The sequence below is a fragment of the Ctenopharyngodon idella genome, chromosome 12, assembly GCF_019924925.1.
Source record: "Ctenopharyngodon idella isolate HZGC_01 chromosome 12, HZGC01, whole genome shotgun sequence".
NCBI lineage: Eukaryota > Metazoa > Chordata > Actinopteri > Cypriniformes > Xenocyprididae > Ctenopharyngodon > Ctenopharyngodon idella.
The window spans coordinates 7,826,339-7,848,047 of NC_067231.1; the positions used below are offsets into that span (position 1 = coordinate 7,826,339).

Sequence of the window (21,709 nt, forward strand, 5' to 3'; positions counted from 1 at the left end):
GCTCTGGTTTACCGGTGTTCATTCAGACAACGATGCACGTTTAATAACTATGATTTGGTCATATTACATAACATTGAGAGCACTATTTTAATAAATCGTTAAAATAGTGCAAATTTAGTTGCCGTTTCAGCATGTTGTTCCAGGAAGAGCGTGTCCACAACAGGAGTACACATTCTGACAAGCACACATCCGAGGCGGCGTTGGTGACGTGTTAGTTGTTATATTTGATTATTAAATAAGTAATTGATTATTTATTAAATCACATTGACTCATTTTACAATCCTACTAGCCCTTTATTTAGATTTAAAACCCTTCTCATTCATTTGGACATGGTGTTTTGAGCAGCATTTGCACACCTTGTCATGCTGTTGACTCTATGCCACTGCAGTAGACGCATATTGCAGTATTAAGGCGAACGATTAATCAATCAATTAATTTATTATTAATTGAAACGGAGATTGATCATGGGAATTTGTGTAAACTGACATCCCTACTGTGAACGCAATGGCCAATCATATGTTAAAGGTAGTCAGAATCTGCTCAAAATGGCGTTGCATGCTTGCGAATTCTTTTATTATTACCAACAATTTATTTATTTTTTTTTTTTTTTGCTTTTCAAATTCAGTTTTTACATGTAAATGTACAAATTACATATAAAATAGTTCTAAGCACTTTGTTTTATGATCTGTGCTGACAGTAAATATATTTTAGTTCATGAATAAATAGGATAAGTTAATATTACAAACTGTTTCGTTGCATGTATTTTGGATTTATTGTCAGTACTGGGCTCCCATGTTCACATGGAAAGGATACTTTGTACTGGGTGTGTGGATGACCGTGTTTGTCTGCCACCACTGAAGACCATTTTTGACCCAGGAAAAACCCTGTTTCTATATTTTATATCCTGCATAAAATTACCATAAACAAATATACCTATAATCCTTAAAACTAATCTCAATAAACATTTCTAACCATGTTATTTCAGGTCAAGGTATCTGCATTTAGCATTTTGACACCCTCTGGTTATGGTGATATCAATATGGCAGCTCGAACACTTAAATGGCTTCACTGCCTGCTGGCAATCCAGTCATATTAAGAGATCAGTGATGGTCATACTTTAGCTATAATACAGCCAAATGTGACTTAGTGTCAACCATTGATCAGAATGTGATGTGCCTTATCTTGGAACAAAAGTGGTAAAAGTTTTATTCTTTTCCCCAAAGACATGGTTTGATAACATGGGCCGAGCAGGCGAGTCTAAGATCAAACCCTTTGATGGTGATGACTACACCTGCATCACATTCCAGCCGGACCTGGCAAAGTTTAAGATGCAGGCTTTAGATAAAGACACTGTTGCGCTGCTAACTCGACGAGCATATGACATCGCTGGCTCCACTAAGGGCGTCCGTGTCTATCTCAACGGCAAGAAACTGCCAGTAAGTAGATGATTGGGTTTTGCACTTGACTCCGTTAATTTTTCTGTTGTTTGTTTATATCACTGTATTTTTCCCATCTAAGTTTGTTCCTTTATCTTTCAGGTGAATAGTTTCCGTAGTTACGTGGACCTGTATTTGAAGGATAAGGTGGATGAGACTGGTTCTCCCCTGACGATAGTCCATGAGAGTGCAAATGAACGCTGGGAGGTGTGTCTTACCCTTAGTGATAAGGGGTTCCAGCAAGTCAGCTTTGTTAACGGCATCGCCACGACTAAGGTAAACGTCTTCAGGTTTACAACATGGCATTGTTGTTGGCATAATGATTGATTTTGCTAAACTGTTTGATTTTGACTATATTTGTAATGAAACCTCACTTTTGTCCCTCCATTAAAAGTATGTTTGCAAAAAGCTTAGTAATAGTAATCCATGAAAATCTAGTGGTTTAATCCAAGTCTATTGAAGAGGCATGATTGCTTGATATAAAGATTTAATTGAGGGTTTTATTCTCACTTAAACATTTATCAATGCACAACAAATATGGTAATTGGAAGCTCAACTGTACTTGCTTGACATGAGAACAAACCCCATCGATTTTGTATAACTCTTGCGGAATCTGATATGCCTATGTGACACGAGACTGAAATCAAGTCACATTTATATAGTGCTTTATACAATACATGTTGTTTCAAAGCAGCTTCACAGTAATAAACACTAAAATAGCATTATTTTAATGTTGCAAAATTCAATTATCATTCAATTTCAGCTGTCATTCAACGTTCCACAACCACTAAGCAAAATGGTCTGTTTGAGAGTGCCACCAAGTTATTTGATCGTTTTTAAGGGTGACCTGAAACCCCATTTAGAGTTTACCTGTAAACTTAGGTGGACATAATATGCCTCTTTAATCTGTCTCAGATACTGTGAATTGACAGAGGGAGGTTCTTTCAATACAGTGTTTGTGTTTCAGGGTGGCAGACACACAGACTATGTTGCAGACCAGATTGTGTCCAAACTGATTGAAGTGGTGAAAAAGAAGAACAAGGCTGGAGTGGCTGTCAAACCTTTCCAGGTACATCCAGATTATGAGCAAACCTGATAAAACTCAAAGATTATGGCTGTCTGGTTGACCTGGTTGAACTCTGTGTGTGCAGGTGAAGAATCACATGTGGTTGTTTGTGAACTGTCTGATTGAGAACCCCAGCTTTGACTCTCAGACCAAAGAGAACATGACCTTACAGCAGAAGAGTTTCGGTTCCACCTGCTCTCTGAGTGACAAGTTCATTAAACAGGTAAGAAATGTGACCCCTTAATCATTGAGACTGAACCATGCTAAATTAAATCATGGGATAGTCGATGTGCTGCATGTAATGCTCCTCTCCAGCATTTGACAACAATTATTGCTGCCATGATCAATAGGAAACAGTCAAATTTTAGTATGCATGGCATATTGCTATACCAGCAGCACATACAGTTCGGTTTGCAGGTAATAGTGTTGTCAAAAGTACAGATACTTTGGCTGTAAAACTCCTGAGTGAAATTACCTCTGTGTCTTGTCTGTAGGCTAATAGCTGTGGAATTGTGGAGAGCATTATGAACTGGGTGAAGTTTAAAGCCCAGGCTCAGCTCAATAAGAAATGCTCTGCTGTCAAACACACTAAGATTAAAGGAGTACCCAAGCTGGATGATGCCAACGATGCAGGTAACAAGAGATTTGTTGTGCTCTTAAAATGTTAGGATTGTTCTGCCTGGATGTTTTCAGGATGGTTTGTTTGTTTCAGGTGGGAAGAATTCCACTAGCTGCACTCTGATCCTGACTGAAGGAGACTCAGCCAAAACTCTGGCTGTGTCGGGTCTGGGTGTGGTGGGACGTGATCGCTATGGTGTCTTCCCTCTGCGTGGTAAAATCCTCAACGTGCGAGAGGCGTCACACAAACAGGTCAATAAAAAAAAAAACTACACCTAAGGCTTTTATTTACCACTTGGGTCATTTCAATTACAGACTTCACAAAAGAAAAGAGAAATTTTGTGGGTTATTATTATTATTATTATTATTATTATTATTATTATTATTGTTGTCTATTAGCGTTGTCATGTTTCCTTTTTTTTTTTTTTTTTTAAAGATTTTTCTTGGCTAGAAAGCTAATGTGACAGTTCACATTTTTCATGTAAATCTAAGGGAATTTGTATTGATTATAACCCTATGGGCTGATATACGCAAGCCATCTGCCGTATTGAAACGATCAAAGCTGGTCTGTGAACACTCAACCAAGTTGACTGCATCTGCAAAGTAGTGATCCACTTGTATGAATATCTATATCTGCTAAAATATTTAGTAGCTGATTTTCACAATTTAGTTTCTCATTAAATGTTAGATAATTCTATGTATGGTAAATAAAAGAATATTGTTAGCTAATAAATATTACTAATCACCAAAGAGCCCTACAATAGATTTCTGTTGTTCTTAACCATTTGTGTGTGTGTAGATATTATGATTATAGTACTGGTGTAATGTATGTTAGCTTAATGGCTAATTTAAAAGCATGCAAATTGAGAAATGTGCAATTTGCCATTTGAAGTTTCTCTTTTCCATATAATGAAAGTGAATGGTGACCACAACGGTCTCAAATCCCCATTTACTTTGTACATACAAAGACATTCTCCTGTTCTTCACACAAGAAAGTAAAATGGGTTTAGAATCATTTATTTTTCAGATAAAGTATAGGAACAGTAGTTTTACATTCTATGTCATTTGAGACAGGTTTTCTTTTTTTTGTAGATCATGGAGAACGCTGAGATCAACAACATCATAAAAATCCTGGGTCTGCAGTACAAGAAGAACTATAGTGACCCTGAATCACTCAAAAGCCTGCGTTATGGCAGGCTCATGATCATGACAGATCAGGTCAGACTCAACTACAGTGTGTCCATTACAGGATATGGGACAGTTGTAGTTTGTTTTGTGTAATGTTGGGTGATTTCTGCAGGATCAAGACGGATCTCACATTAAAGGTCTTCTCATCAACTTCATCCATCATAACTGGCCATCACTGCTGCGCCACAACTTCCTTGAAGAGTTCATCACCCCTATCATCAAGGTAGATGCCAACTGCTCTTGTCATCAACAGTGCCTAAAAATGTTTGTTGTGGAAACATCTTGTTGATTATCGGTGTTATTTTCTAGGCATCCAATAAGAAGCAGGAGCTTTCTTTCTACAGTATCCCAGAGTTCACGGAGTGGAAGGAGAAACAAAGTAACATCAAATCCTGGAAGATCAAATACTACAAAGGTTTGTCTCAAACACCTGTGGTAGTCCACTGGCAAACGTAAGCAATGTTTTTACTCAGTCCTTATCTCTGTATAAGTGAAGGGGTCACAGACTGGGTCACCAGCACACTGGGTGTTTACTAGGCCTAGGTGGTATGATAACACGTGCCTATCGTTAGAGGTTTTGCTATTTCGTTTATTTGCGGTTCACAAATATGTCAGTAGCACAGCACTACTTAAAGTTATTGACACTTCAGAGCAGTGGTTCTTAACCTTTTTCACTCCAAGACCCCCATGGTTGAAGAGAAAATATTTAAAGGCCACCCCTCACCTAAAAAGATTAATTATTTTTTATTTTTTTTTAAATATTTGAAGTTATCTTAAGACCCTCATAGAAGTCAGCTCGGACTCCCTAGTGGGTCACAGCCCCCTAGTGGGTCACAGCCCCCTAGTGGGTCACAGCCCCCTAGTGGGTCACAGCCCCCTAGTTGAGAACCACTGCTTTAGTGATTAAAAAATGCGTGAATGAGAAGGTAAAAAGCAGGATGTGCATGATGTAAAAAAAAAAAAAAAAAAAAATTAAGCGAAATAAGCCGTCAATGCAGTGCTCACACTGACTGATAAACACCTGAAGCGCATGCACAGAAATACGCCTCAGACAAATTCAGTTCACTTTCGCAACTTATTGTGCTTGAATGGTCAAAGACCATTACCCCAATAGCAAGATGTTGCAACTTACACACCTGATACATATGATTGTTACGGAAATAAGACTGACTTATTTCCGCAGTTCAGAATCGGTTCATTCTTTTTGGAGACAATTATTTTGATCTTTAAAACTTTGCAGGCCTTTTACATTCACAAACAGCTATATAACACATTGCATGAAAGGTAAAATCTGAATAAGCCTAATAGGGGCACTTTAAAGAGACGGCAGCTAATATACCTGCTGCCATCTGTTATTAATTTTAAATAAACAAAAGATAAAGAGAATTAGTCTTTGACTGAATAACTTTAAAAATCAATTCATTTACTTCCAGGGTTGGATGTCGTTCGAAATTTATTGATTCTGCTTATTGATTCCTTTTGATTCTAAGGTTAAAAAAAAAAGTCAAACATGTTTATTGTCTTTTTGAAAAATTCTGTTGCAGCTAAATAACAAAGAAAAAGATAAATCCGCAGCCTACAGAACACTTAGGCCTACAAGAGGAAATTAACTGCGTGGCACGCAAAACAGTGCGCGACTTCTTTCATGTCGTCTTGCACTTAAATGGTTTAAAATTACATTATAATGTGAATACTGGAATCATAAAGCGGAATCGAAATGCACGTCTTATCGAATCCTCGGTTCTTGGAAATTTGGTACCGGTTTTCGATACCCAACCCTATTTACTTCATACAGTGAAGACTGCAGTATTTGTTTTAAATTTGATTCAATTTATGTAGTATTTCTTGCATGTTAAATCTATTGTACCTGAAAAATAATTCAATTTGTTTCTTTACTCTATTTGTTCTGTTTTTGTAGTTTGCTTTATTTTTAATAACTAAAAATAAGAAATGACTATCTTAATATTGTTATTGTAAAACAATTACTCATTGTGAAATAAGATTTTGGTCATATCGCCCAATCCTAGTGCTTACAATAACATTTTAAAGTGGTTCTAAAATGTGCATGTGCATGTGTACGTGGTTGGTTGTAAATATCTCACATGTAGTTTTCCATCTGCCTCTCTCCAGGTTTGGGTACCAGCACATCTAAGGAGGCCAAGGAGTATTTTTCGGATATGACGAGACATCGAATCCCTTTTAAGTACTCCGGGCCAGCCGATGATGAGGCTATCACCCTGGTAATCTATTTTTCTGTTGTAGTACATTGTATTGTTTGACTAAATTTACAAAAAACAGTAGTGTCACAGTGACCTCATAAAAAGGGCTTTAAAATTAAGCTTCCTGAAGATGTTTGCTGCTTTATTTGCAGGCCTTTAGTAAGAAGATGGTAGAGGAGAGGAAGGAGTGGCTGACAAGCTTCATGATCAACAGACGTCAACGCAGAGAACACAACCTGCCTGAGGTGCCACAACCCTGAAAATCAATCTAGAGATGTGCTTTTTAGGAATAGAGATAATGTTTGTGTTCCACCAGGAAGCATGATCTTGTTTCTGCTTTTCACAGGAGTATCTGTACGGACAGGAAACTACGTCCCTCACCTACCATGACTTCATTAATAAAGAGCTTGTGCAGTTTTCCAACTCTGACAATGAGAGATCACTTCCCTGCTTGGTGGATGGTGAGAAACCCTACATTCTCCAACATTACATATGCATCAGTCATTTCAATATTCACTGTTGCTTTATTTCTATGTAGTTGTAAAGGCTATTCCAAAGGTTAGGCAGTACAATTTAGGGTTTTCATGATACCATAAAAGCATCATGGAATACTATACAAGCTGAAGTATTACAATACCAAGTAGTACTGTGATACTGTGCAGTACTGTTAATTCATAATTAAAATCTACAAAATGGACCAAATTAAGCCATGAATTCTACACAGCATTTACTACACAGGGCACATAAGGCAACAGCACTCAAAAAGACTTTTGTAATGTTTTTGCAACCATAAGTGTTCAAATAGTGTAACTGCTGCAGATACAACATAACTTAAGGTACTGCCATATTGACGATACTACGGTTTTAAAAAAAAAAAAAACTAACTTTGCATTATGAAGCATGTCATGAAGCAGATGTTGCGACTGACTCTAAGATGCAGGACAAGAATTAATTTTTCTGTAGGATTGAGAAAATATAGTAACTTTTGAACAAACATGCAAAGAAGTAATTTGTGTGTGTTTCAGGGCTGAAACCAGGTCAGAGGAAAGTGATTTTCTGCTGTTTTAAGAGGAATGATAAGAGAGAGGTGAAAGTGGCCCAGTTGGCTGGATCAGTGGCTGAGATGTCAGCGTACCACCATGGAGAGGTGAGGACTTATTTGCTTGATTTCATTGTGCAATCTGTATTTTAAGAACGTTTTGTTGCTTTTGTTTTTTAACAAGACATAAATCTAATACACATTCAGAAGAATTGTGCTAAGACTCAAAAATACATGATCATGTTTTGATTATTGAAACATGCAAAGTGATGTCATGATGTTAAGCCAATGAACCTGGTAGTTTTTTTCAAATGATCCAACAGTCCACAGAATTTATATCAGTACACAATACTCCAATAGGCCCATACTCCAATAACTTGAGGCCATGCTAACTTTTTTTTTTTTTCCTCTTCCTCAGGTCTCTCTGATGATGACCATTGTGGGTCTTGCCCAGAACTTTGTGGGCAGTAATAATTTAAATCTGCTTCAGCCTCTGGGTCAGTTTGGCACACGTCTGCATGGAGGCAAAGACTCTGCCAGCCCCAGATACATCTTTACCATGCTCAGGTACACAGACACACAGCCTGTGATTATGGCTCTTTACCAGAACCCAGTGAGCTGTCTTGCTGTCATGACTACATGGGCAGCTGCTATCTTTCACTGCATTAAAACAATTATGCAATCTTTTTTTTTTTTTTTTTTAAGCACGTCCAATTTAATCTGTACATTTTGTCATATTTGGCATTGAATTATATGATTTATTGGTAATAATGCTAACAAATTAAAATTGCATTACTAGTAAAGTAAATAATTTTTTTTTTTTTTTTTTTTCAGTCCGCTTGCTCGTCTACTGTTCCCTGCTGTGGATGATAACCTGTTGAAGTATAACTACGATGACAATTTGCGAGTGGAGCCAGAGTGGTACATTCCTATCATCCCTCTGGTGCTAGCTAATGGAGGTGAGGGCATTGGCACAGGATGGGCCAGCCGCATCCCCAATTATGATCTGCGAGAGATCATCAACAATATTCACCGCCTGCTCAATGGAGAAGAGCCACTTCCCATGGTAAAAATAAAAAATTTAACGGTTTACTACCATAAATGTGTAGTGATTTTAATAATGCATGTTCCAAATCAGTATTGATTAACATTACACTCCTATTATGCCCACTCCTATTACGTATAGCTGCCCAGCTATAAGGGGTTCAAGGGCACCATTGATGAACTGGCGAAGAATCAGTATGTTAACAATGGAGAGGTGGCCATCATTGACTCCACCACCATTGAGATCACTGAGCTGCCAATCAAAACCTGGACACAGGTATGTGAAGTCTGTTCTTGTACTTGCTTTAGGACTGGCTGTATGTATTAAAGCTATATCAAATCTTATACATGCTTCCTCACAGGACTCAAATGTTGATGTTTACCCTCATTTGGTATGTGACAAGTGGACAATATTCAGGTTGTCTCACTGGTAGAAATTTGACAACTGATACATTTTGGGTTATCGTGTCACTGTTACACTCACATTATGGTGCAGAGTTGCGTTGTCATGAAAGTGTATAATTTTCATGTGTTTTAAGCCTTGCCAGTTTAAGCTTAAGCAATTAAGCCATTCATGCACACGACATGGAAAGGATTTCAATTCCGTTCTCATGCAGTTCTGACAGATGTTTTCTATAATTGTGAGATTTCAATGTTATCTAAACTTTTGGCAACAACGTTATTTATAGTAAGAATAGCTATTACTTTAGGGATAGGATTAGTGTTTGGTTTAGGGTTAGTTGCATGTAATTATGCATAATTTATAGTTATTACTACCGTAACTACATGTAAAAATTGTCATTTACTCACCCTTGTCTTTCCAAAAAACAAGACTTTCATTCATCTTCAAAACACACATGGTCTTTCAGTGGAGGGACATTAATCTCTCAGGTTTCATTAAAATATCTTGATTTGTGTTTTGAAGATGAATGAGTCTTATGGGTTTGAAACAACTTGAGGAACAAATGACAACACCCAAAAATGAATAAACGATCCCTTTAAGCCTTTAGCAGTGTCTTCTAGGGTTTAAAATGTATTCTACAAATATTCTAATCTTGGTAACACTTCAGTATAGGGAACACGTATTCACTATTAACTACAACTTTTGCTTCAATTAACTCCTAATTTACTGCTTAAGTTAGTAAGGTAGTTTTTGTAGCATTTAAATTTAGGTATTGGGTAGGATTAAGGGATGTAGAACAAAGTCATGCAGAATGAGGCATTAATATGTGCTTTATAAGTACTAATAAACAACCAATATACTAGTAATATGCATGCTAATAAGCAACTAGTTAAAAGTGAGAATTAAACCCTAAAATAAAGTGTTACCCTAATCTTTCATCCACTGCAAATTCATGTTTCATGCTGTTTATAAAACAAATTAGCATTGCGTTTAACCTCTCAAATGTGACGTAAGGCTGGGTGATACAGAATGTTGAGCAGAAAATGATGGCAGTCTGTTCAGCACCTAAAATTGACAACTTTTCTTTAGAATAAATGATTAATAACACTATCTCTCAGGCTTATAAGGAGAATGTGTTGGAGGTGATGCTGAACGGCTCGGAGAAGGTTCCTCCTCTGATCACAGACTATAAGGAGTATCATACGGACACCACAGTGCGGTTTGTCATTAAGATGACAGAAGAGCGCTTGAGAGAGGCGGAGGCAGCTGGACTACACAAAGTCTTCAAGCTACAGAACCTGCTCACTTGTCACTCCATGGTGAACAATGCACACCACATTTTACACTTCGCAATATGCATTTGTTTTTCGCCTAATCCTGCTTATAATCTCCTCCTCATGCAGGTGTTGTTTGATCATGTGGGCAGTCTGAAGAAGTATGAGTCTGTTCAGGACATCTTGAAGGATTTCTTTGAGCTCAGAATGAAGTATTACGTCCTCAGGAAAGACTGGCTGTTAGGAATGCTGGGAGCTGAAAGTGCCAGACTCTCCAACCAGGCCCGATTCATTCTGGAGAAGATCCAGGGCACTCTGGTCATTGGTGAGACATGCTTCGTTTTTGCTTTTTCTCATTGCTTTTGCACCACTTGCAAAAGCAGCATATATTAATAGGCTAGAGCATTCTCCCTACACTTGGATCGGTGCTGTGTGGTACCAGAGTCATAGATGCAGCAATCAGTAATGTTTTGGTGCTGAGCCCATTTTTGCATACATTAAACTGAAAACTTAGAGATGCATCGATACCTATTGCCGATTATTCAGAATGATATCTGCCGATAGTTTGGTTTTTTAAGGAAAAAAACCTCTCCTAAATAATGTTCAGGGTGTCCGTGGGGTCTTAAAAAGTATTAAAAGTTGATAAATCAATTTAGAGAAAATGAAGGCCCTTAAAAAGTATTAAAGTCTTAAAAGCCATTTCCAAGGTATTACATTTTGTATAATCTTCATTATGTATATTTGTCCAAAGAGGTTGTATGCTAAAGTTTACCTGAATTTAATCATTGCGTAGGCGAATAGTGTGATTCTGTGTAGTTTATTTATAGAATCCCGCTAGATTTGATGTCATCTGTTACCGCGCTCACTGACTGACTGATAGCACAGGTCCTTTCACGCACGGTTGTTAAGCAACATCATTGACTAATGGGGAAAATAGAAGTTTTCGTGCAAATGGTTGGAGGATAAGGAGTTGGAACTAGGGGTGTAACGGTTCTCAGTAAAAAAATCCAACCGTGCCGTTCTCCACACACGTTTTGGCACACACTTGCACCTCGGTTCATCTCATATCTGACAACGCATACGCATCTATAATATGGTTTGTTGAAAATAAATAAAACAGAGTTAGGCTAATGTATGTTTCTGTCGATGGATACGCATTCTGGCTTCCCCTAAACTTTGTTCAATGCTCTATATGAGCAGTCATTTATGCTGTCATCATCCGAGTGTTGATAGCGCGTGAGCACAGGTGAGACCCGAACAGAACACATTGCTATCTGCCTTTAAACTAAACTCATTTAAGCCTGGCTAATTTAAACATTCGAGCGCAAGGCGTGAAAGAGAACTTACACGCACGCTGTGAGAAGATTTGTGCACTCATCCGAAGCGCGCACGTGGAAGCGCGTGTACAGTGTGCTAACATTGAGTTCTCTTTCAAGTCTTGCGCTTGAATGGATAAATTCACAAAAATTGTCAACATGCCTGTCTTGGCGAGTATCCTAGCAAACATAGTCGGTTATTAAGTGAACTTATACACTCAAAAGAACGCATGTGTTCAGTGTCAGTGTACTGATCCATGCATTATGTCTTAAAGAGACAGCAGCTCTTGCATTCCTGTTGTCTGTGTGTTTTTAATGTTAATCGAACAACAAAAGACAAGGAAATCACTCACTGCTCTTGATGAAATAGCTTTTGTAACTTAATTAATAATAATTAATCTTGTGAACATTATGCAGTGTTGTTTTAATAGCTAACGTTACTTCATTCAGTTTCTGTATACCTGAAAACTACTGATACCAGAAAAACCTGAAACCTTTGTATCTTTGCTCTATTGTATTTATTTGCTTGCAGTTTGATTTTTATTTTCTTTTTTTATTTGACCATAGTCCTTTTTTCCCTGAACATAGCACATACCGAACCGTACCGTAACAGTGACCCTAAAACTGCGATTAAAAACTGAACCGTTGCACCCCTAGTTGGAACCATGGGTGAGGGCCGTCTCTGGGAATAACCGTGAGGCGTACTGCTCTGTGTGTCGGAAGGCAATTAGCGTAGCCTCGATGAGGATCAACGCTGTCCAGTCCCACATGCTAAGTGCTAGCCACAAAGCCGCTATGGGACGCAAAATGCAGGTCTCTATCGCGCAAATGCTCAGAGCTTTATTTTCCCTCTTCAGTAAGTTTTGTCAATTGTTTTGTTTATTGGTCTAATTCTTGTTTCTGGTTTCTCTTTCTAATAAACCTTGTATTGGGTTAGTCACTCAATTAATTCTCTTGTACTTTGTTCCCACCCTTCTGAATTATGTTGCATTGATAAGGAGTTATCACAAACTAAGACTGTTTAGTTGTGCTATCTTACAATCAATATATAGTATATTTAAGTTAGTGTCGCTGATGTAACTGGTTAAACTTGAAGTGGCGATGAGGTCTTAAAATGTATGGGAAAAAGTCTTAAAGGTCTTAAAAGGTATTAAATTTAACTCCATGATTCCTGTATATACCCTGATGTTGCAAACTATACAGGGGACCCTCTAATTTGGTACACTACACATTTAGAAGTTACAATTATTCAGCTGCTGTTTATTTTCAGATATAATAATTACACAAATAAAAACTGAAATGTTTGTATAAAACTTTATCACATAAGGTAGTTTTCATAAGCACTTGTTTTCTTCATGGTAAATTTACACAAACATATAATTAACAGTAAATAAGCTCCTCTCTAATTTTTATTATTTTTATATACACGCATACACATAAAGATAGCTAAGGAACTGTGAACAGTGGAAAACATTCCTGAGGTAAATGTGACATATTGTTCACAAGCTGTTTTATTGACGTCTTTTCGTGGTTGAAACACAAATAAGGTGATTACATGAGACATGATACATTCCGGTAAGTTGTACTATATCTTTCAACATACATTTGATGTTCCTGCATGTTTTCGAGATATAACTTGTATTGAAGAGGAAGAAAAGACTCGCGCTTCGCACTGCTGCCTGAATTTAAGGCATTACAGTGATCTGACATGTCAAAACGCCATTTATTGTTTGAATTTCATGATAAAATGGACAGAATTTGAAAACTGAAACTTTTATTATTATCAGAAGTAACAAAGAACACAGCTTTTTGCGATTATTGGATGGGAGGCCAGGGGCACATTTAAGCTCAAACCGGTGCGCAACCTTTTGCTATGGTTTCCGGGTTGAACGACATGTTTCCTGGAAATGGTGTGCAACGGGGTTTGAGATGCGTTTTCTATTCATCACTATTTTTAAACTGTTAATGCATTAAAATTCAACACAAAATTGATTTTCTTCACACACAGTATGTATGAGTTGCAGTCTGATCACGTTTTTCCGCACTCTTTTGATTGACAGGATATAATCGGCCCTGATCATCAGCAGTTTTTAAACAATTGGCTGATAGTGATAATAGCTTTTATTGGCCAATAACGATTGTTGGCTGATACATCGGTGCATCTCTACTGAAAATGCGTTGAAAGTAGGGCTGGGCTCTCAGTATTTTTTTGGCTAAATGGCAGTATACGGTATATATCTTGGTATTTTCTGTGTTTCTATTTGCATTTAAAAAAAAAAAATCTTATTTAACATCCTACCTAATGTTGTACTACAATGTTCATATTGAAGGCTGTTAAAAAAAAAAAAAAGTGAATGTAACCATGTAGTCTGTTTATATATGTGCAAAAGGGAAAATTACATTACATTGTAACATTACAATCTATAAGTAAAAATAATGCTTTTTAAAGCAGAAGTTAAAATCACTGAACTAAAAATGAAAATAAAAACAAAAGCACAGACTAATTAGCTATAAGCTTATATTTTGATTACCCCATTACAGCAGTCACTTTACAGTTACTGCTATAATAATAATAAAAAAAAAAAAACACTTGTAGGTTTAAAATTTTGCACATATGGCACATATGTTGTTCAACAACACACGTTTTAGCAAAATGGATATTTTTGTCAATTATGGCGATCCTATTCTATTGCACTCTGTTTGACGCGTTCGTTCATGGAAGTCTATGAAGTTTAGAGGAGATGCGCTAGCAGAAGGCTCGTCCACTCCTGACAGCAAAATGGAAATATTTGCATACTTTGTAACATTTACGGATGGAAAATATAAACTTACGGACTGCAGCTTTAACTATTTAACTATTAGCTTTAACTATTAGCATATTTAAAACTGTCTTTTTTTTTTTTTTTTTTTTTTTTTTTTAGAATAGGCCTTTAGGTCTTTGATATGATGCTTCTCATCTTATTTTTAGAAAATAAACCCAAGAAGGAGCTGATCCGCATGCTTCAGCAGATGGGCTATGACTCTGACCCTGTCAAGGCATGGAAACAGGCTCAGGAGAAGGTACGCCCCACAACAGCCTCATATCAAGTGAAATGCTTTTGTTTTCTCCCTATGTTACCTGCATTAGTGTCATTTTGTGATTGGTAGGATGCTGAGGAGGATGCTGGGGAGGATGAGGAGGAGAAAGAGGAGGAGACGTCTGGCCCTGATTATAACTATCTTCTCAGCATGCCCATGTGGTTCCTGACCAAAGAAAAGAAAGATGAGCTGTGCAGACAGAGAGATGCTAAGGTGAGTCTGTGGTGAATGGAAACCAGGGCTCTGAACCGGTTCAAGGAACGAAAACCGGAAACGAACAAAATTTTGACCTGAACGTAACCAGAAGCGGAAACAAAATCAAATGTAATCGCTCTGAACAGAAACGCTAATTTAAAATGGCCATTAACCGGTTAATAATGTTGTTTTTTTCGTTCTATTTAATATTTTGATTTGGCAGTCAACCAATCATGAATTCAGATAGCATCACATTTGCATTAGCTGTACTGACGCATCCAAAGTGTGTGAAATGCCCAAGCTCAGGCTCTACAGTGAGTGAAATGCCCGCGCTGACGCGCTCAGGCTCAGCTGTCAAGTCATCATAGGTTAGGTAAGTCACAATGGCAATGCCCTGGACAGTATACGTCACCAACTGTCAAGCATTAGGCCTACATTTAAGTGAAAATGAATGCCAAGTAGGCTAATATGCAGCTTGTTGTGCGTTTTGAAACCAGCAAAAATGGCAGGTTATGTAGAACACGAGTTCATACAACGTCACAGGCCTATAGGCTATGCGATATTTCACTATATAGGTCTGCAGATTAACAAAACAAAAGTGGTTCATTGTGGCGCACTCCAAAGATCTAGGAAAGGAAACAGACATTCTGCTTGTTTTCGTTATTTAAGTGTCTTTTGTAAATGTATCAATTATGTCTTGCTTTTACCTGTATGACCATAAATTACAGAGTACAGTTTACTGTCTTAGAAGGAAAAAAAATTCCAGTGGTCGCGCCGGCGCCTTGCGCACGCACACAAATTCTTGCATTGCTTACTTGATATCGCAGCCTGTTAAATAATTAAAAAATATACTATCAACCAAAATATAAAACGTTACACTGCTCAGTTCAGTTCTGTAATACAATCTGCCGTTTACCACCCGTGATCATCGCCTGACTGTGCTGTTATGTGAAGGATGATGTCGATAATGCAAGTGAAGTACAAAGCTTACATAATAAATAGTTTAGCATTTGTCTCAAAAATGGAAACGGTGCCGAATGAGAAAGGTAGGCTTCAGATTCACTTAAATTAATTTGTTTAGCATCTTTATTTAATTTTATTTCTAATAAATAAACCTGTTTCTCGCCTTGAATATAGCAATAGAAGCTGCAATGGCGTTAAAAAAGAAAAGAGAATTTTTTTTTTTTAAATTCGTTTTGACTTGACGTAGGTATAGCCTGAATTAACTTTAGAGGTTTTGTGGTAAAATAAAATAGGGCAGTTTTGTTCATAATTTTGTTTACAAACATTTATATATATGAGATAGGCTAGGCTATTTGTAAACCATTTTATTTTATTTACCAATAAACTACATTATTTCTGAATGTAGCCTAATAATAAAATGCAACGTATACGCGACATATCTTTTTTTTTTTTTTTTTTTTTTTTTCTTTCCTCTCAGGAATAGCGTCGGTATTTTTAACCATACAGCAAACATTTTAAAATATCTTGGAAAAATACTTTATAAACCATTGATAGTTTTTCCTTTGTTTAATAGGTTTACATTTGGACAGAATCTTGTTATAAAAGATAATTGTAGGCCTATTGGCTAAGACGGCAAATACTCTTTGTTTGTTTTTTTTTAATAAATAAAATGCTGTACTTATTGTTATTGTTTATTATTAATAATTAAATCGGTAATAATTATTATTATTTATAATAATATTTTATTTATTAAAAAACAGTATTTGCCATCTTAGCCTTATTATTATTATTATTATTATTAATAATAATAATAATAATAATAATAATAATAATAATTATTATTATTATTAATAATTAGGCAAAAAAAAAAGTTAAATACCGTTAACCGTTATTTTTTTCTAAACAAACCGGTTTCGGAACGTTAATACAGAAGAAACGCTGGAACAGAAATGTTAAAATGACGATTCTGCTCTGAGTGAAACAATTGAATTTTTTTTTTTTTTTTTTTTTCGTTTTTAAGCCCTGATGGAAACAGTGACTTAGTATAGCAGTGGAGTTTAAAAAGGTTCTCATGTTTTTGTTCTGCAGATGACTGAGTTGAACACACTTAAGATGAAGGCACCCTCTGATCTGTGGAAAGAAGATTTGGCAGCTTTTACTGAGGAACTGGAAGTAAATGAGATATCAATTTGTTGTTTGCATTTGGTGGATCCTTTATTTAAATTGATGCTTCTGCTTTGTGCAAAGAAAAGACAAATTTAAGTCATTTCATGAAAATCAGGCATTCATGTTTTCAAAATGAGTATTTCAATGTATATCCTATTTATTAGTGTTTTGTGCAGTCATCAGTGGTTATCTGTTTTTTTTTTTTTTCTTCTTATAGCGTGTAGAACAGAAGGAGAAGGAGGCACAGACTATGATGCCTCAGGTGAAAGGCAAAGTGGGCAAATCAAAAGTGATTAAGGTAAAGAACGAGACGATGCCCACCCCGCAAGGCCGCCGCGTCATCCCCCGTATCACCAGCACTATGAAGGTCCAGGCCGTTAAGAAGGAGGGAGCCAAACGAGGCAAAACTGCGAAGGTATGGCATACAAAATGGCTTTTGTTAGAATACATATCTGAATGGTCACTATCACAAATACAGTATCAAAAATCCAGTAATATTCTAATATTACAATTAAATTATTTAAATGTATAAAAATAGGGAAAAAATTAATTTATTCCTGTGATGGCAAAGCTTAACTTTCAGCAGCCATTATTCAGGTCTTCAGTGTCATACGATCCTTCAGAAATCATTCTAATATGCTCATTTGTGTAGGATTGTTTTACAGTGTCAGTGGTTTTTCATAACCAGACCTTTTATAAGTTTAGCTGATCCTGAGAGAATACTCAGAATACTGTGCATTTTTAGAAAGAGGCTGATGTGGTGATGAAGATGGAGTTTGATGATGAGGCAGACACAGCAGCGGATGGCTCTGAGACTGGACTGACTGCTAGAGTCACTAAGAAGATCAAGAAAGAGCCAGCCAAAGACAAAAGTAAGAACACACAGACATGTACTGTATGAAACTGGAGGAAATTGTCTGTGGTCTGCTGCTTTTCTGGTCCCTAGAGCTGTGATCTGTCCTGTAACAAACTGGTTTAGCTCAACTAACGGTATGCAACACATGAGCTTCCACTCACCTTTGTGTGCAGCGACATTGGTCTTTGCCACTCTTTCTGCCTGCCTAATACTGAAACTGTATCATTTGTTGGAAGACTTCTAATCTAATCTAATCTAATCTAATCCTCAGTGCAGCGTAACCAGATCATACGAATTCATAGGAACTTACCAGGTGTATGTGTGTAGTGCCATGAAATTCTGATCCTAAGGTTTCATCTCGATTCTGTGTCAGACTCAAAGTCAGACAAGCAGACCACCCTCACCTTTAAACCGGTCCAGAAGAAGAACCCCTGGTCTTCTGAGGAGGAAGAATCTGAGTCTGAAATGGAGTTCATCCCTGAGGATGTGGCTCCAAGACAAAAGAGAGAACGCAGAGGTGAGGGTCTTTTTACACACGCATTATAGATATGATATAGAAATTTGCATATTGAAGGATGCTGTACGCCTTATATTGTAAGGGTACTAAATTATCAACATTTTTTTCTTTTTTTAAACTTGTTAAAGGCCCTTTATAGTATAATTCTAAAAGTGATTCTCACAGGTTGTGATAGTAAACTTCACAGCTTCAATCCTAAAATTAAGCATTAGACATAATATTGGGAGATATAGAATGACTATATAGAATCAGAATTGTTGCTTTTTTCCATATAAATATCACAACTGCAAAAATTGCATATTTTCGCACCATTTAGGCCTCTGAACTTTAAAGAATTTTATTTTATTCTTATGGGGGAAGAAGGAAAAACTTGTTTTTAGTACATCGTTGTGGTGTAAATGTACCCTTAATCTAGTGTTCTGCACATTTCTGTGATGGGTAGGTTTAGGGGTATGGGTAGTTTTAGTACAGACGGTACTGAAATTTTAAAAATGTGATGCTTTGAGCGCTGTTGAGTGGATTCGTAAACGCCTCTGATTGGCCATTGTGTTCACTGCTCATCGGATATGTCTGTGATTGGCTTCAATGATCAACGTTGTAAATAGTCATCAATTAAAGGGTTAGTTCACCCAAAAATGAAAATTCTGTCATTAATTACTCACCCTCGTGCCGTTTTACACCCGTAAGACCTTTGTTGATCTTCGGAACACAAATTAAGATATTTTTGTTGAAATCCGATGGCTACGTGAGGCCTACATAGAGAGCAATGACATTTCCTCTCTCAAGATCCATAAAGGTACTAAAAACATATTTAAATCAGTTCATGTGAGTACAGTGGTTCAATATTAATATTATAAAGCGACGAGAATATTTTTGGTGCACCCAAAAAAAAAAAAAAAAAAAAATAACGACTTATTTAGTGATGGCCGATTTCAAAACACTGCTTCAGAAAGATGCGGAGCGTAATGAATCAGCGTGTCGAATCATGATTCGAATCGCATGCCAAACTGCTGAAATCACGTGACTTTGGCGCTCCGAACTGCGGATTCGGCACGCTGATTCATTACGCTCCGAAGGTCCCGAAGCAGTGTTTTGAAATCGGCCATCACTAAATAATTCGTTATTTTGTTTTTTTGGTGCACCAAAAATATTTTTGTCGCTTTATAATATTAATATTGAACCACTGTATTCACATGAACTGATTTAAATATGTTTTTAGTACCTTTATGGATCTTGAGAGAGGAAATGTCATTGCTCCCTGTGTAGGCCTCACGGAGCCATCGGATTTAAACAAAAATATCTCAATTTGCGTTCCGAAGATTAACGTAAGTCTTACGGGTCTGGAACGACATGAGCGTGAGTAATAAATGACAGAATTTTCATTTTTGGGTGAACTAACCCTTTAAGCTCTTCAAGCGCTTACACAGATAGACACAGGAGCATTTAAAAGCTTTAAAATGCTCCCGCTTTCAAATTCAATTATTCAGTTTAACCAAATATAAGAGGTGCAATTTCTATAAGGTTATAGAAGTTATCCAGTAATGAAGAGCATCCAGTATGCAAGTCATCGAAATGTCAAAAGGTGTGGGATCTTTGTTAGCTAAAGCTAATAATACAATTAATTCAGAAAACGATATTAAAAATGAGTTTGAGAACTTAAAGCTAATAAGTCTTGCATGTTGTTGCAGCTGCAGCTGAAAAGAAGTACAGTCTGTCAAGCAGTGAGGATGAGTTTGATGACTGGATGAAGAGCAGTAAACAGAAGCGTGCTGTTGTTGACGATGAGTCTTTCAACCCTGAACCTAGTGGTGCACCTGACAGTGATATGGACTCCCCTCCTCCCGCACCTGTTGTGTAAGACTGACATGACTTGCTTTTTACCTCACAGTTCTTCTCTCTGTCTCTGTTCTCTATTACATCTTCTAATACTCTCCTTTATTCTTTCAGGAAAAAAGCACCAGCAAAAGCCAGCAAACCGAAGGCAGAGAAACCAGAAACCAGCAGCAAATCCAGCAGTAAGTACTGCACAACTCTCTGCCCATCACAGATCATTTCTTTAGCTTTGTCTGTAACATCACCTGGCAGCTGATTTATTTGTTCGCTGTGCTTGTTAAATTAGCTCTTTCTGAGACCAGCCAAGAGCCAGCTCCTAAACCTGTAAAGAAATCAGCTGAAGGAGCCACCAAGAAACCTGCCGCAAAAAAGACAAGTGCTGCTTCGAAGAAAAAAGCAACAGGTACTAGAATGTTGTAACCTTTTCGGAGAATGATAGAAGTTAAATACATGGTTTCAGTAATAAAATGGCATTACTTGGTAATACTGAATATCAGTATAGATAATTTTATTAACATTAATGGTTTCATCATTGTAGATGCAAAACAGCCCTCAATCCTTGATGTGCTCTCCAAGACAAGTCCTAAAAAACCCAAAGCCACCAAGAAGCCTACTGCTGTCAAACTATCATCCACCGACTCGGAAAGCGCAGCCCCTGCTGTAGTTGAGAAGAAACCAGCCAAGAAAAGGAAGACCGCCCTGAGCAGTGACCAATCGGACAGCTCGGATTCTGACGGTGGCAATCTCATGGCTCGCCTTAAGGGCAAAAGCACTGCTGGAAAGGTAGTTAAGCACTTTACTGTTGAGAAAAATTTGCATTTTAACTCTATAAAGCCAGCTGTATTATATTTGATAAGCAAATTTCTAAGGCCTATAAATTATCAATATAATAACTGTGGTACAAAATCTACTACATGCCTTCTGTCATCTAGGTTGGTTGATTTTTATTTTTTTAGCAAGTAAAAGGCATTTTAGTATTCTAAAAACATCCCAATTTCAGATTGTGGTTCACATCTTTTTTGCTGTGAAAGTTTTACTGATTTTTGTAAAGTAAACGTAAGAGTAAATTTTATATTGTTGGTAATATTTTAAGATGAACACTTGCTTGACCAAAAAGCAACTTGATTATCCATATATAATGTTTTAGAAAAATCTTGTTAAATATGATGGAATTAAAATCAGTGTTGCTGTCTACACTGGATGTGATGCGACCCGACAAATCCCACGACAGTAAACTGATGGCCAGTTCCATTTCTGATGTACTCGAAGTGCTCGTGGTACTTCTGACACAAAGAACAAATAGATTTGCAGTGGTCGCTTTGTCGCATCCGGTGTAGATGGTGTTATAGTGACAGCTGATATTGATATGTATTTTATGTGAGTACTCTGCTAATATCTGCTATATATAACTCTTAACCAAAGTGAAAACAAATATTCTGATTAAATTTGGCAGATTAAAACAATAGCATGTAGCATTCAAAAACAGTGCTTTACAAA

At 37.0% G+C, this 21,709-nt stretch overlaps 1 protein-coding gene across 2 annotated transcripts in view; it reads left to right on the top strand.

Annotated features, from left to right (window-relative positions):
• top2a (DNA topoisomerase II alpha) overlaps positions 1–21,709 on the top strand; it is a 28,880-nt gene that overhangs the window by 6,560 nt on the left and 611 nt on the right. Inside the window, exons 7-34 of one of the 2 annotated variants that reach the window (XM_051914803.1) lie at positions 1,224–1,436; positions 1,539–1,712; positions 2,404–2,505; positions 2,588–2,725; positions 2,997–3,135; positions 3,215–3,372; positions 4,213–4,338; positions 4,421–4,531; positions 4,618–4,723; positions 6,439–6,548; positions 6,680–6,772; positions 6,874–6,988; positions 7,553–7,674; positions 7,985–8,133; positions 8,401–8,632; positions 8,753–8,887; positions 10,132–10,332; positions 10,417–10,612; positions 14,572–14,663; positions 14,751–14,894; positions 16,929–17,012; positions 17,224–17,421; positions 17,752–17,878; positions 18,236–18,379; positions 20,068–20,233; positions 20,327–20,394; positions 20,499–20,615; positions 20,751–20,995. In XM_051914803.1, coding sequence (XP_051770763.1) covers positions 1,224–1,436; positions 1,539–1,712; positions 2,404–2,505; positions 2,588–2,725; positions 2,997–3,135; positions 3,215–3,372; positions 4,213–4,338; positions 4,421–4,531; positions 4,618–4,723; positions 6,439–6,548; positions 6,680–6,772; positions 6,874–6,988; positions 7,553–7,674; positions 7,985–8,133; positions 8,401–8,632; positions 8,753–8,887; positions 10,132–10,332; positions 10,417–10,612; positions 14,572–14,663; positions 14,751–14,894; positions 16,929–17,012; positions 17,224–17,421; positions 17,752–17,878; positions 18,236–18,379; positions 20,068–20,233; positions 20,327–20,394; positions 20,499–20,615; positions 20,751–20,995 — 4,005 coding nt within the window. The remainder of the gene's footprint in view (positions 1–1,223; positions 1,437–1,538; positions 1,713–2,403; positions 2,506–2,587; positions 2,726–2,996; positions 3,136–3,214; positions 3,373–4,212; positions 4,339–4,420; positions 4,532–4,617; positions 4,724–6,438; positions 6,549–6,679; positions 6,773–6,873; positions 6,989–7,552; positions 7,675–7,984; positions 8,134–8,400; positions 8,633–8,752; positions 8,888–10,131; positions 10,333–10,416; positions 10,613–14,571; positions 14,664–14,750; positions 14,895–16,928; positions 17,013–17,223; positions 17,422–17,751; positions 17,879–18,235; positions 18,380–20,067; positions 20,234–20,326; positions 20,395–20,498; positions 20,616–20,750; positions 20,996–21,709) is intronic. The other variant, XM_051914804.1, reaches the window with a different exon arrangement.